Here is a 16557-nt window from a genome sequence, read left to right as displayed (position 1 = left end):
TCTGCATTTTTATTGAGATTTGTCCAGCAGTAGACGTCTTCCGGCTGATGATGATGATGCATAAATTTACTAATGCGGCGCCTTTTTCTGCAAGTATTATTATTAGTGTACAAACATTAGTGTGTTTCGGTCTGAAGGGCGCCGTAGCTAGTGAAATTACTGGGCAATTGAGATTTAGCATCTTATATTTGAAAGAGACAATTTCTATGCTGCTCAGAATTTTGGATTTTTCAAAATTCCATATTTTAATTTACAAGTTGTAATTTAATAGATATATTACACATGAAAGTAAGCACAGATCAATCGTTGTCAATTTGGCCAGCTTGAAGATTACTTAAATATCTTCATATTATCAACAATACAAAGCAAGTGAGGGTTAAGTAGGTGGAAATATATTTTTTAATAAAGATTGTAAATAATAAAGGATCAAGTATCGATCCTTGGTAAACCCTGGTAGGAATGATTACCAAGCTAGAGGTGTAATTACTGACCACAACAACTTGAGACCTACGGTCAGTATGAGATGCAATCCGAAGATATAAATCACCAAATACGCCAAAAAAGTTGAAACAGAATGCTCATACTTTTTTTCTATTGATTCTGATTTCTTATAATTTTATTTTGATATCAATATATTAAACTAGTTATTAGTTATTAATTAAAAATAGTTTTTTTTTTAAATTAGTGAGCAAATAAATGCATATATCGAAAATCTGTTAGGTTTTTTTAGTTGAGTTCCCGGGGCAGGACATGTCATCCATAGCACTCCTAGTGGCGGCGTCGTGGACACAACTTTCCTTAAGATACGTGCTAATGAAGGCTATGGGTGGTCCATGCGTCATGCTCGTTTTGTTTATTTTTTCACTTTTCTCATAATTGTGCATAAAAGTAAAAATACTCATCTTAACCACTTTATCTGTATTGAGACGTCTTCTGAAATACGGACGCCTCTATGCTTGTTAGCCTACTCGAAGTTGCAAGAGTTTATGGGTAGGAATTAAATTTCATCATGTGGGCCAATTTGCGGGGGTAAGGGGGAGTAATTACCTGCAGACTCACGCGACTCTAGCTGCGGCGGTAACTTCAGGTCTACCGCAGTCCCCCTGCTAGATAACGATCGAGGCACTGGTGACCGAACAGTGGCAGTACACCTGATTGGGTTACGGATCAGATGAGGCTTCAGCAGCCTTGGGGCTTAAATATATCTAGAACAGTCTGGTGCAGAAGGCAAGGGGAAATCACTGCTAGTACCCTTCCCAAGAGATTTGTCATGCAAGTAAATACAAAGGAACCTCTAACAGAGAGAGATGGCGAGAGACGCATTCTGCACCAATTTTAAAGTTTCAATTGACAATCGCGACCACTGTCAAGAGCGTATCGACCGAGAAAAGTGCCATTTGAGTGTTTTTATGAGTGTACCGTACCTATTCATCAGTGTTCGGCGCGCTCCGTCTGAATGCGTAGGTATATTTTATTAATGTAAGGTTTTCAATTCCGGTAGTGAATTTTATGGCGATCATGCAAATAGCTCATAACCAGCTGAAGAGGGAATAAAATTTTGTAATGTGAAAAAGAGTTGACAGGCATATCTACATGAAAGCTGTAATAATCTGAATAGTTAATAATTCCATATCAGCAGTTTGTATACGTGGCGAACGTAACGCAATAGAACAAAAAAAATGTAACATTATAACGTATTTCTATAGCACTTATTGATTGAAAAAAAATGTATTGTTATGGTTTACTATACAAATACAATTTGAAAACAAAATTTTATGAACGATGCGGGACTCGAACCCACGATCTCTCGCGTTCCTAGCTCTGCCAACGGAGCTAACCGTTCGAGTGACGTATCGTCATAAAATCTTATATGCTTTGTTCAACAGCTCTCAAGTTGTGGCTTCATCTACAAGATCTTCTTTACAGTTGATAACCTGCTCAAAACCAATATTTGCATATTAGGAAGTTGACTTGAGATGTCGCTCTTGCAAATCTAAACAATTTGTTATTTTATTAAAGACAACAAATTGTTTATATACGGTTTATTATTAAATTTGGATCGAATTGGGACACTTTTTCTAAAAAGGGAGTTAATAGGTACCGTAACCACCTATTAAATACATTTTTTAAAACAATACAATATACCTAAGTACCTATAGGTTAGATTATCAATGATGAAAAAAAAGCCCGCTGAGTTTGTTGCGCCCATTCTTCTCAGGTCTGAGGCATTCATTTTGGAATGGGTGGTAGTATTTTGACTTTCAATAAGTGATGTCACATCCTATTTTGAATAAAAATATTTGAATTTGAATTTGAATCAAGCCGATGTAATAAGTACATCAATTGTTGTTTCAATTACTTATTGCGTCTTCAAGGCACATTTCATCCATTCGGCGCAATCACAGCGAATGACTGTGGGCAATCAATTTAAATTTGTTACGAGGCTTTAACAACGTTTTGCGGAGTATGCTAAATAACTGGCGTCGTATTATTTGACATCAGTCGAGTGTGTTGCCTAGTGTTGGACTCTAGTGCTCGATTTTTGAATTTAAATTTAAGATTTATAAGTGCATGTTTGGTGCGGTATTTAAACGTCTATTTACAATGACGACTTTTGGAAGATGGACGATGTTTGACGTTGGAATGGAACATATTCAGGTAGGTTTGGATTTTTTTTAAAGACAGTAAGGCAAAGGAACGTGCGTGTTATTCCAGTAATTCTCATGGCATCAACATATTAATGAGAACAAGAGAATGCGTTACCCATGGTATATTAACGAAGAAAGGAGGATTGTCTCCAAGTTTAATTGTACGCTAAAGTTAGGACAAAAGATTTAAGAAATAACATTTTTATTGCTGCATCTTAATATATTCTTGTTAATGTTCTTTATTTGCTAGAAATCATAATGTTAACGCGAGGAACAAACATATACTTCTTATGCCTACTACTCGGTTAAGTCGAGTTAGTAAGTGTTTTATTGAGATAGATGTTTATGCTTTTACAACATGATCCCTTTATGATTACAGAATACAAAACAAATGTGTTACTTACCATTTCAAAAAGAATAGTTAAAAAAGTTGGTGTGGTAAAGGTTACTATAACATAAATGATTTTATTAATGATACTATAGACTCGAAATGGAGCGGGCGCTCTCAGGCTATTTGATAATAAATTTCATAGTAAGATACTATATATATTGTAACTAAATTAAAAAAAAACCTGCTGAGTGTCCTCCGTCCGTTCTTCTCATGTCTGTCGCATACTTTTTCGAATGGGTGGTAGCTTTAGAGGTGTATTAAGTTATTTTAAATCCTATTTTAATAAAAATAACAAGAAGTATTGTTAGATATCTGTCGAAACGATATACGAACATTGTATTTAGTTTGAATTTTTGAAGTTTCTAGAAAATGAATAGCAATTCTTTTTTCTTCAAATTCATGCATGTCAAAGATATAAATTACACTTACGAATTATTAAATCAGTTTTAAAGGCTTTACTCATCTGCAGTTAAGTGGAGTTAGTAAATATTTTGTTGCGATGTAGGTATTGCAACGCTTTTACAACCTGGTGCCGAAAAATGTTCAACAAAGAAAAACAAAGGTATTAAGAAATTTAAAATAATTGTTAAAAAACGTCTATACAATGTAACAAATTAAATTTGATGATTTATTCGCTTTATTAGGTCGCCCTGGCACCACAAGCAGTTCCCGTTCACGAGTTGACGCATGGAACAGCCATCGTTCCCCTCGCATATATTTGAGGGATCTCTTGGGTACCTCTTGGAGGGTTGTCCTCAAGATGCAGAGTTGTCAATTTTTAGGGACTTAATGTTGAGTTTAAAATATTTAATATTATTATTATCAAAGTAAGCCTGTTAAGGAAGACTAGATATACATGATTTCGTTGCTCAAGGCAAGATACATAAAAATGTCGTGTATACAGTTAGCCCAAAAAAAAAATAGGTTTATTTGGTACAATGAATATAGTAGTAATTTGAATAATTGGTATCTCGTATACCGATATTAAGTACACGTAACTAAACTCCCTAACAATCTTTGTTACCGGGTTATACTATCATTACGCACTAGTAGTAGTACACTTCATTCTAACACTAACGGGGCAGTACAGATTAAACAAACACCTTTTAATCTTAGGCCTCAGAGATTGTAGAGCGTGCAGATTCTGTAATAGTGCAGATGAAACCCCGTTACACATTCTCTCTGAATGTGGTCCTTTAATGCGTAAACGTAGCATCTCTGTGGGAAGCCAATTCTTCAACCACATGAGATACATCAGCTCACTGCAAAATATATAATAAGATTCATGAAAAGAATTAATCTCATTAGTGACCTATAGTTAACAGTGACTATCACAATAGATGACATATGGTCATGACATGACAATAGGTCGCAGTGAAACAGGGCTAACTATGGGCCTTATGAGAAAGCTCATGGTCGCTCAGAGCCCAGAGGGCAATGGAGAGGGCTATTCTCGGAGTTTCCCTGCGAGATCGAATCAGAAATGAAGAGATCCGTAATAGAACTAAAGTCACCGACATAGCCCAAACTCATGTGGCAGTTGGTAGGGCACATATTTCGACGGACAGATGGTCGATGAGGCACTAAGTCCTCGAATGGCGACCACGTACCGGAAGACGCAGTGTTGGTAGGCCCCCCACAAGATCGACCGACGATCAGGTCAAGATCTCCGTAGGCAATGGAATACGTTGAATGAGGGCGCAGGACCGATCGTCATGGAAATCTTTGAGGGAGGCTCTTGTCCAGCAGTGGACGTTTTCCGACTGATAAATCAAATCAAATGCCTTTATTCATGTAGGTCACGGAAATGACACTTATGAATGTCAAAAAACAATTTTTCTTATTGAATCTACCGCTATTTCGTAAAGGCTTGAGCTAATGAGAAGAAGTAGCAAGAAACTCATTGCGACTCTTAATAATAATAATGATGAGCACGAACTTGAAATAATTTAAGAAAATCTTTATTTTTACTACTTTTTTCTAACCTTCCTTCTTATAATAATATTTTTGAATAAACTTTTACGTCTTTCTTTCCATTTACTTCGTTACGTGTTCATACGTGCTCGATAAGTAAAGGGGTCAGTGAGACATGATTTTTATTACTAAATATATCTATTGTTTCGCAAACGCTTCACGACTTATGTATATTATTTTCCTTTGCTTATGAAATTAAATAATTATTTATACTATACTAGCTGTCCCAACGGACGTTGTTCTGTAGATAATAAAAAAATACTGTTATATAGGAAATTTTCAATAATATTTCAAAACATCAAGAATTATTTCTGTTGTTATAATGAAATTGTTTCACAGCGGAACTGTCAAACCGTGCGTCACTAAATTCTCTCATAGAAAATATGTCCATACAAAACAAATATTGAATTTAAAAATAATGATGGGTCCCAAATCGAAATAAAAACTATCCTATCTCTCTTGTTGGACCAAACTGCACTCCATGGAGTTATCCCCATTCAAATCCGTTCTTTGGTTTAGGAGTCCATCGAGGACAAACAACGTGTTACGTAATTTATATATATTAAGATTAGTAGGTACGTAAAGCGACAACTTTGTACCCCTTTTTAAAATACTAACGCGAACGGATGTACGTGAATTATATGTAGGAGAAGTGAGTTTTTTTATATATGAAATGCCTTATAATTATTATTATTATTATTTCTGTCGTGAAGCAGTAATGTGTAAGCATTATTGTGTTTCGGTGTGAAGGGCGCCGTAGCTAGTGAAATTACTGGGCAAATGAGACTTAAAATATTATGTCTCAAGGTGACGAGCGCAATTGTAGTGCCGCTCAGAATTTTTAGGTATATCATGAATCCAAAGCGACACTGCATTTTAATGGGCAGGGCGCATCAATTACCATCAGTTGAACATCCTGCTCGTCTTGTCCCTTATTCTCATAAAAAAATAATATATTGAATTAATTAAAATAAATATTACACACCTACTGCTTGGATGACACACAACATACATTATAGAGGTATTTGACAAGTAAACCCTTATGAAGTTCAAACTTAAATTAAATGAATCAAATTAAATTAAACGCAGATTTCCCACGGATAGCTTATATAAGGAAACTAAAATACCTACAATTAGAAAATTATATATTACAAACACTATTACAAGAAAGCATAAATTCATCGCTTATGACTCAAAAATCCTGCAAAAAAAGAAGAAAAGACATTGTGGCAATAGTTCCTAAGTGGGAGGCTCCTGCACAGGAAGCAGGCTAGATTATGGGTACCACAACGGCGCCTATTTCTGCCGTGAAGCAGTAATGTGTAAGCATTACTGTGTTTCGGTCTGAAGGGCGCCGTAGCTAGTGAAATTACTGGGCAAATGAGACTTAACATATTATGTCTCACGGTGACGAGCGCAGCTGTAGTGCCATTCAGAATTTTTGGGGTTTCAAGAATCCTGAGCGGCACTCCATTGTAATGGGCAGGGCGTATTAATTACCATCAGCTGAAAGTCCTGCTCGTCTTGTCCCTTATTTTCATAAAAAAAAAAGTCAAACTCAACTTTTGCTGATAGACAGTTCATTAAGCGCTGCCAAATTATATAATGTAATAAATAAAGAATTACATATCTGTTTAAAAAAACATCTTTTATTTATTATCTTCTTTTTTTATTATGAAAATAAGAGACGAGACGAGCAGGACCTTCAGCTGATGGTACCTAATTGATACAATAACAATGCAGTGCCGCTTAAGATTATAATAATAATAAATAAAACTTTTATATGGAACAATTTAACAAAGATAATACAAACAAGTAAAACGATGATAACTGCAAAAGTATAAACTGCAGCGCAGCTAACAACGACCTTCTTCGAATACAATAAGGAATGATGTTCCATGCACAAAGATCTAAATAGTAAACAGAGTACGGTAATTAATAAAAGATATTCAAAAATAGTACAGGACATGTGATTTGAAATATATACATCATTATTATTTCATTATGTGTTTAGTTTTGAGTGAAGTGTGTGGGTGAGTGTGAAAAAACAGATATGAATGTAAAAAACTTACATTTAACTGGCTAGAACCCAACTCCTATGACTGGGTAGAACAATTGCTGAGTAGATCGTGTATGCTATAAGTATATATATATACACACAAGAGCACACACAAAAATCACACATTTCCCTTCTTTTCCCTTTCTCTGATCATGTCTACTTTATAAATAGTAGTAACGTTAAGTATAATGGTAGAACTTTCATAAATAGCTTTAAAGTACATAATATTATTTCATTTGTGTAATTTTCCGTGTAGTAATTAAAGGTCAAAGTTATATTCTTATTAGTTAACTTTTACATGTATAAACACCTCTTTAAGTATACTATAATTTTGTTTGTTATAAATATAGGTTAAAGAGCGGTCACACTCAACACAGGCGATAAGTTTAACGGAAGACACCTGTACCTAGTGTTTACGTACTTTTTGTTAAAGAAATAAACAAATTTATTATTTAAATGCCTCGCCTAGTATCGGAATACTGGGTCTCGAAATCTCGAACGATTGCCAATTTCGTGGTCATCTGGAAGGCAAAGCCAAATTGGCTTCAAAGAAACTGGGCGTCATTAATAGAGCACGGCAATACTTCAAGCCGGACCACATACTAGCGCTCTACAAAGCGCAGGTCCGGCCACACATGGAGTATTGCTGTCATCTCTGGTCTGGCGCACCAGTATCTGCTCGATCCATTTGACCGCGTGCAACGCAGAGCAGCTCGAATTGTCGGGGACCCAGTGCTCTGTGAACGGCTGGATCACTTGGCGTTGCGTAGAGACGTCGCTTCTCGCGTCGCGTCGTGTCTTCTACCGCATTTATCACGGGGAGTGTTCCGAAGAGCTGTTTAACCTGATTCCTGCCGCCGAATTCCACCTTCGCACGACACGCCACAAGTTAGGATATCATCCTCACCATCTGTATGTGTGGCGGTCCTCCACAGTGCGGTTTTCAAGGAGCTTTCTTCCGCGTACTACAAAGCTATGGAATGAGCTTCCTTGTGCGGTGTTTCAGGGACGATACGACATGGGTGCCTTCAAAAAAAGCGCGTACACCTTCCTTAAAGGCCGGCAACGCTCCTGTGATTCCTCTGGTGTTGCAAGAGATTGTGGGCGGCGGTGATCACTTAACAATAGTACGTAGCACACAACCCGTACGCTCGTTTGTCCTCCTATTCCATAAAAAAAAATATATAATTTAAATGAACTATGGTTAGATTTCGAGGTCCGTGAAATCACTATTTAGTTATACTTCGCTCCTTGGGTTAAACTAAAATCTCAAGTATCCAAATGTTTTGAGTTTTATTTAGTGTTAATTCCGCCAATATTTGTCTTTAAACAGCCTCTACACGAGGCATCCTCAGGAGATGTTGACTCGCCAAACTCTGGCACAAGACTAGACAAATATTGGCGGTATTAACACTAAAGGAAACTCAAAACATTTGGGTAATTATGGATTTTCGCATAGTAACGCCTACTTCAATAAATTTTCTAAAATCTCAAGGGCTAAACTATAACTCAAAATATAGTAAAATGCTAATATAATGAACAGTATAACCTACATTACTAAATTATTTTTCCCGATACCTAAAAGGGGGTTTTTCTTGTAATCGAGTTAATTGGAAGACAAAATTTTATGAACGATGCGGGACTCGAACCCACAACCGCTTAGTTGGTTAGTGCACCGGCACGGGACGCCGGAGCTCGCCGGTATTAATCCTAGAAGTGAGGGTTATCACTTTAAAAACATAACATATTGTTTAATTGGAAGATGATTTAATTATCCTTCTTTGTATTATAGATTGATTTGACGGTCTCGTTGCCAATGAATTACTTAAATCAACAAAATAATACTAAAACTATGCTGCTTGGGTAAAACTTTTAAAAGGTTCTATGTGAGTAAGTAATAGAAAGCCTACGATTAAGACTGAATCTTTTTTTTTCTGGAATAGGAGGACAAACTAGCGTACGGGTCACCTGTTGTTAAGTGATCACCGCCACCCACAATCTCTTGCAACACCAGAGGTATCACAGGAGCGTTGCCGGCCTTTAAATCTGAAAAACTTCAATACTTACTAAATTACTAGTTGAAATTTTGACAGACTATCTATGTATTTCTAGGGCCGCTATAACAATAATATTACTCCGCGGTCTTCAGGAAGGAATTGCAATTTAGCATCCAAGAAGCTATGCGTCATAAATAGAGCACGGCAATACTTCAAGCCGGCCCACATTCTAGCGCTCTATAAAGCGCAGGCCCGGACATATGAAGTACTGCTGTCATCTCTGGTCTGGCGCACCCTAGTATCAACTAGAACCATTTGACCGCAGAGCTGCTCGAATTGTCGAGGATCTAATGTTCTGTGAACGGCTAGATTTGGATGTGTGGCGTTCCTCCACAGTGTGGTTTTCAAGGAACTTCTTACACGTACAACCAAGTGACAGTGGAATAAGCTTCCTTGTGCGGTGATTCCGGGACGATACGACATTGGTACCTTCAAATAAAGCCGCAAACCTTTCTAAAAGGCCGGCAACGCTCCTGTGATTCCTCTGGTGTTGCAAGAGAATGTGGGCGGCGGTGAAAACTAAACGTCCAGTGACCCGTAAGCTCGGTTGTCCTCCTCTCCCATAAAAACACGAATTAAAAAATCCACAATGGCCGCCATGCAAAAATAATTATTCTTTTTTGATTTAGGTATTTTATAGGACATAGTATTTAAATAAATTTAAATAAAACTTTCAACTTTTAAAGGATTAAAACGCGTGTAATTGTAACTGTTTTTAATACTTTAAACAGTCGCGTTAATCAAAGAAAATACTATGGACATAGTGTTGTATGTACCACGCTACGGATGACAACAACGTGATCGAGTCCGACATGCACTCGACCAGTACCACCAGACCAGACCAGACTCTTTAATAAGATGCGTATTTTTTTTATGAAATTAAAGGATGAGACGAGCAGGACGTTCAGTTGATGGTATTTGATACGCCCTGACTATTACAATGCAGTTCCGCTCAGGGTTCTTGAAAAACACAAAAATTCTGAGGAATACAATAGCGCTAGTTACCTTGAGAAATATGATGTAAAGTCTTATTTGCCCAGTAATTTCATTAGCTACGGCGCCCTTCAGAGCGAAACACAATGATGCTTACACATTACTGCATCACGGCAGAAATGGGCACCGTTGTGGTACCCATAATCTAGTTGGCATCGTGTGCTTAAGAGCCTCCAACTGGTAAAATAATGTAAGGTATTGAAACAGTAACATTAACAAAAGTAATATATTTAAAGTATGATATATGTATATGACATTACATCCCTTATTTGGAAGTGTTTTGTCATATTTTCGAATCCTTATAGCTTCGGGTCGGATTTATTTTGGGGGGAGGTGGACGAAAGAGCATACATACCGTGCCCGTACTCTCTCCAAATACCAAAGCAATCAAGAAATTGCCCAACATATAAATAAATATGTAAAGAAACTGTAGTTCTTTAAAGTACATTTTGTATAACGCTCTATGGCCGGTAAGTTGTGATTGTCTGTAATGTCGATACAGACAGATGACAGCCGCCATGTTCTGAGACATTTATTTGAAACTTCAATTCCTGATTAAAAAAAATAGAATAATCTTATAAATATAATTAGTCTGGCCATAAATACTATTACAATTAAAAATAAACAAAATATTACGTTTGAATTTTGAATCTGTCATTTTTATATGATTGTTCATTGAGTTTTCTCATTTTGGCGCCAATACATTGTACAATAATTTGCGATATTAAAATGGAGTGGGGTGAAAGAGAACCGAATCGCTGTGATTGCATTACACGAAGTAGGTATAGAGCCAAATACAAATTTAAGACTCTCCATACGCTTGGTATTAGTAATATGTGTGTGTACCGGGGTATTAATAGGTACAATCCTCTATTTGTGCCAGGAAAATATATGGCTGTCCACGTAGTGTACGTACGAAAAAGGTGGTGAAAGCGGTAAGGGAAAAATTAAAAAATACGCGATATGGTGCTAGGTGCTATCTTTATCCATTGAGATAAATTATTTTGCTTTCGGACAAGATTTCTTCGAATTCTTTCCCTTACTGCTTTGACCACCTTTTTCGTACGAACACTACGTGGATTGCCATATCTTTTTCTGTCACAAACAGAGGAATTCTCATTGCATCTATTAATAGCCCGGTACACAAAGATTTTACTAATACTAAGCGTATGGAGAGTTTTAAAAATTGCATTTAGCTCCATACCTTCTTTGTGTAATACAATCACAGCGATTCGGTTCTCTTTATCACCCCACTCCATTTTAATATCGCAAAATATTGTACAATGTATTGGCGCCAAAATGAGAAAACTCAATGAGCAATGACATAATAATTACAGATTCCAAATTCAAATATAATATTTTGTTTATTTTTATTTGTAACAGTATTTATGGCCAGACTAAGTATTTATTCGATGATAAACATAATCACATTATTAATGAACAAGTTTCGCAGCAGGTTTCCAAATTCCGATGTTTACTAGAACATTAGAAGTAAAGGGTGCATGGAGTGCGCGTGGGTTCATCCGAGGCTATACCCCACAGACCCGCAGGTTCGCCCACTTTTCCTTTCCACGTTCACTCCGAATTACGTCATCAGCCACTATCGCTGCACGAAACTGTTCTATTACTTGTCCTACTGCTACAGCGTGGGTGTGGGTGTTACCACAAACAATCAGATACAATCAAGTCAAATCTTCCATTCATAAAATTGCAAGTCAAACGTACTTACGCGATGTATTCGTTTTCAACATGTTACATGATCTCAGAAAATGTGTAAAAACAATTTTGTTAAAAACGTTTGTGTGGTTAAAATTGTAACTTTTATAATGATGACCGCCCTCAGGCTATTAAATAATACATTTTTTAACCCACTTGCCCGTAAAGTGAGCCCTTATTACATCGTTTTTAGGGCCATAAAGCGAACTATAACACACGCGTGCATTATTATATTAAACACTACTGCGAAAGCAGTGTTCCTGTGGGAGGCTCCTTTGCACAGGATGCCGGCTGGATTACGAGTACGACAACGGCGCCTATTTCTGCCATGAAGCAGTAATGTGTAAACATTACTGTGTGACTGAAGGGCGTCATAGCTAGTAAAATTACTGGGCAAATGAGACTTAACATCTTATGTCTCAAGGTGACGAGCGCAATTGTAGTGCCGCCCAGAATTTTTGGGTTTTTCAAGAATCCTGAGCGGCACTGCATTGTAATGGGCAGGGCGTATCAAATACCATCAGCTGAACGTCCTGCTCGTCTTGTCACTTATTTTCATAAAAAATTATAATTAATAAGAAATAAATAAAATGAAATATTCTAAGCTTATACTCAGCTAAGATTTACGTAAGTAAAGTCTGAGCTAAGTCTTAGTACGACATATAGATCTCAGCTTAAGAGATGCGTTGCCGGCCTTTATAGATATAGAGTATGATGTATTATTGAAGGTCCCTAAGTCGTATCGGTTCGCCAAAAAAGCAATCTAAGTTGTAGGAAATAATCATCCTTGCGAGATTTTTTTAAATGTAAACAAGAAACGAGATGAGCAGGACGTTCAGCTGATAGTAATTGATACGCCCTACACATTACAATGCAGTGTCACTCAGGATTATTGGAAAAACCAAAAAATTCTGATAGGCACTACAACTGCACTCGTCACCTTGAGACATAAGATGTCAAATCTCATTTGCCCAGTAATTTCACTAGCTACCACACCCTTCAGACCGAAACACAGTAATGTTTGTATATTACTGCTTCACGGTAGAAATAGGCGCCGTTGCCCATAATCTAGCTTACTTGATTCGGTGCAAAGGTAACTGGTTGTCACACTAAAAAAATCTCGAACCTTCAATTCGTCTTTCGTACCTAATTGCATAGAACAAGTCGAGCACGAAGAAAAGGACTAGTTAGTTGAAATGATTTTGTACATATTTTGAAGTATTCTTCTTTTGGCGCGCTAGTGGAAACTTATCAGAGTAAATTTTTATGATGCGCGCGCACACTCACAGGCAAATTCGACACCCTGACGTTAGCTGGTCAACTAGACCATTTGTATCATACTTCAGCTACCAGGCTTCTTGTAACTCATATGTCTACTGAACCACAACCAACGGACGAGAGTTAAAAAAATTTAATAAGTTTATGTTGTAGGTTAAATTTAATACAGAAAAATCATTTCTCTCTAATTGTATGAAAATAAATAAATAAACGTTATTTAACTCAATTATGCGGTCATAGGTGATAATATTTTCAAAGGTTGTATTTAATACCTTCTTTATTACAATATTGTTTTATTCTACGACCGCAAAATAGCACGAGGAATAGTTTTATTAAGGATTTTTGTTTTGTTACGCCAAAGAAGTATAACTTCTTGCGTGCGTACATAAGTACACACACGTACTTATTTTTCATATTTAAACGGAGCCTTAGTTACCAGTTTATACCTCATGTTTTTTTTAATTGTTATTTAGTTTTAAGTGTTTCTATTCTATTCTATTCTATTTATTTGAAGGGCACGCACGTTCTGTATCTTATAGAGCAATAATTTTCAATCTTATTTATTTCGCGACAATGGAAATTTACCGACCACCCCCTTGTTAGTAACAGAAATTGTACATAATTTAATTCTAAAAGACTGCCGTAATTATTTTATGCATAAAATGTCGACGTGTTTTGGGTTAAAATAAAACCAGAATATACAGAGCTGGCGAGGGAAACTCTAAAGTTATTAGTACCATTCGCCATTTCATACCTGTGTGAACTGATATTCTCTACAATGGTAGACATTCAAACTAAAAAGAGAAATAAATCAAATCAAAATCGCTTTATTCATGTAGGTCACGGAAATGACACTTATGAATGTCAAAAAAAAATATTTTAATGAATCTACTGCTAATTCGTAAAGGGTTGAGCTAATGAGAAGAGGTAGCAAGAAACTCATTGCCACTCTTCTAAATCAAGATTTACATTTCCATCGTTTTACAAATCATTTCAATTACAAAATAATATGTAAAGTGAAATATACTTTAAGTGAAATAGACTTTAATTAGGAATTAAATTGATTGTTAACATTTCAAAAATAGCACCATGATTGTTTGAAAATATATCAAGGCCATCCTTCTAACTAAAATTGTGAGTCTACCTTGACAGTTTTCTTCTGCCGGCGTCTCCCCAAATTTAGGTTCGCGAACACCCAGGTGTTAATAATAATATTAATAATTCTTTATTTGTATCATGTGTGTATACAATTTAACAAAAAAAATCGTATACGAATCAACACATAAGCCAAAAAGGGGCATGCAAATTACATTACCTCCACGTGATTATATAATAATAAATAATAAACAATGTGCGACCGACAGATTGAAAGACGCTATATAGAGCTAACAACGCGTTTAAAATGCAACTTTTATATTATTAAAAAATGTAGAGTTCTTTTGAGCAAATTGAAATTATTGGTATAAAATATTTAATTTATGAGTTCCTACTAAGTATCTATAAATTTACCAACGAAATGGTAGGTAAACTTGAAATTTATAATAGTACTAAATAGATTGATACTTATGAGTGCAGATTTGTTTAATTTTACGAAAACTTGAAACTTTTAGAGACTTTTGAATAATTTTCTGATAAGAAATTAACGTTCTTAACAGAGCGGAAACTCTTAAGAATGTTCAGGAATTCAGAGCGGTCGTGTTACCTCACAGTGAACGATGCACTAACAGTCTTATTGTGTAGTTTCAAAACAATGAGATTGTTGTCGGTCATATTATTTGTTCAGGTGTGTGTTATGATTTGAAATGAATGAGCCCGCTGGTTACGCTGAGAGTCATAGAGCGCATGTGTACGAGCGCTCGATAAGTGCGTAGCAAGTAACACGTGGTTTTGGTGATCTGTGGGTGAATTTGAGGCTGTATAATCTGCGTACAGTGCCACTACAGATGGAGGGAAAGAGAAGGGTGAAGTTGCGCGCGAACGGCGAACGCTAGAGAATACAATAAACGCGAGACCGCCTCGAGCGTTGCTGTCAAACGCACGTCGCGTGAGTTTGAGTCCACTCACGGCTGTCGATCGTGTAGCGTAGTGCACGCGCGCCAGATTATAGTGTTTCTAATTCTTACGCGTTGATTAGATCGCGTATTAGTGGTGCGTTGAATGAAATATTGTTGAATTATAATTCTATTGTTCGGTGATAGTGATTTTGTATTTGTGTTGTGAACCGCCCCCGGTCGAAGTTGGGGTTCTAGTGTTGGATGTTGCGACGACAGCGGGTGCCGGGGCGCGGCCGGCGCCGTCGCTAGGAAAATGTCGATACCCCTTGGCCGGGAGACACTGCTCCCCACGCAGGTAACTACGATTTTCTCGCTTTTCCGGACGTAGTAAGTCCTGCTGCGTCCTAGTAATCGTAACGTGACCATTATACCGGGAGTGTACGATTAATACGTTCCTAATTCGTTAAAGTGACGATACGATTGGTAAGAATAACTTAATATATACTTATGTAGTACTTAAGCTTATTACACTGAAAATTGTTGATATCAATAATTACGTAAATTTCGATTATATCGACAATCGACGCCTGAGAACAGAAAGTAGTCATAATGTCTGCTTTTTATATTAAAACATTATTAATAAAATAAACACGACATGATATTATAATGTTGGAAACTCTAAAAATCTTTTGTTAAATATTTTCTTGGATACCTTATCTCAAAATTACAACATATAAAACTCGATATAAAATGTTATATAGTTCCCAGTATAAAAGTGTTTGTTTATCATTATTAGATAATAAACTACATTAATTAATTAATTCTTAAGATTATTGATTGTCTTATGTAAGATTACTATAACAAATACAAAAACAGAAGGAGTATTAACATATAATCTATATTAATGTCGTTAATATTAACATAATATTATCAAAATAAAATTCGTTTTTATCAAAATATCAAGGCCAATATGATTAATAAGATAGCAAATAATAAAATCACATGCAGGTTAATGTTGCCAGCGTGATTAATTACAGTCCCCATTACTCACATGATTTTTAGGGAGAAATATATAAAGCCATCAACATTTCCGGGTAAGTGGAGCGTGGAGGAAGTGCGATTGATTGCGGCAATTATTTAAAACGTGCGATGTTTTTACGATACACAAAGTTCAGTTCTTTTCTTATTTACGGCTTATTGAAAACACCTAGCTTTGAATACTTTGGCGCTGTTTACGTGCCTTGTTTTAGGGTATTCTGGTTGCTTAGTTATTAAAGGGAGTTTAGTTTTAGGATTATTGAAAAACCCAAAAATTCTGAGCGGCACTACAGTTGCGCTCGTCACCTTGAGACATGTTAAGTCTCATTTGCCCAGTAATTTTTCTAGCTATGGCGCCCTTCAGACTGAAACCCAGAAATGTTTACACATGACTGCTTCACGGCAGAAA

At 36.4% G+C, this 16557-nt stretch overlaps 1 protein-coding gene across 3 annotated transcripts in view; it reads left to right on the top strand.

The window, feature by feature from the left end:
- The first annotated feature begins 2628 nt into the window (after positions 1 to 2628).
- The window catches only part of LOC126972446 (breast cancer anti-estrogen resistance protein 1), a 150618-nt gene continuing 136689 nt past the window's right edge, over positions 2629 to 16557 (top strand). The window contains exon 1 of one of the 3 annotated variants that reach the window (XM_050819218.1): positions 2629 to 2658. In XM_050819218.1, the coding sequence (XP_050675175.1) occupies positions 2629 to 2658 (30 nt within the window). The other 2 variants (XM_050819219.1, XM_050819220.1) reach the window with 2 other exon arrangements.

The sequence above is a fragment of the Leptidea sinapis genome, chromosome 26, assembly GCF_905404315.1.
Source record: "Leptidea sinapis chromosome 26, ilLepSina1.1, whole genome shotgun sequence".
Lineage (NCBI taxonomy): Eukaryota > Metazoa > Arthropoda > Insecta > Lepidoptera > Pieridae > Leptidea > Leptidea sinapis.
The sequence above is the reverse complement of the archived record's forward strand: the minus strand, read 5'-3'. Positions and strand labels throughout refer to the sequence as shown.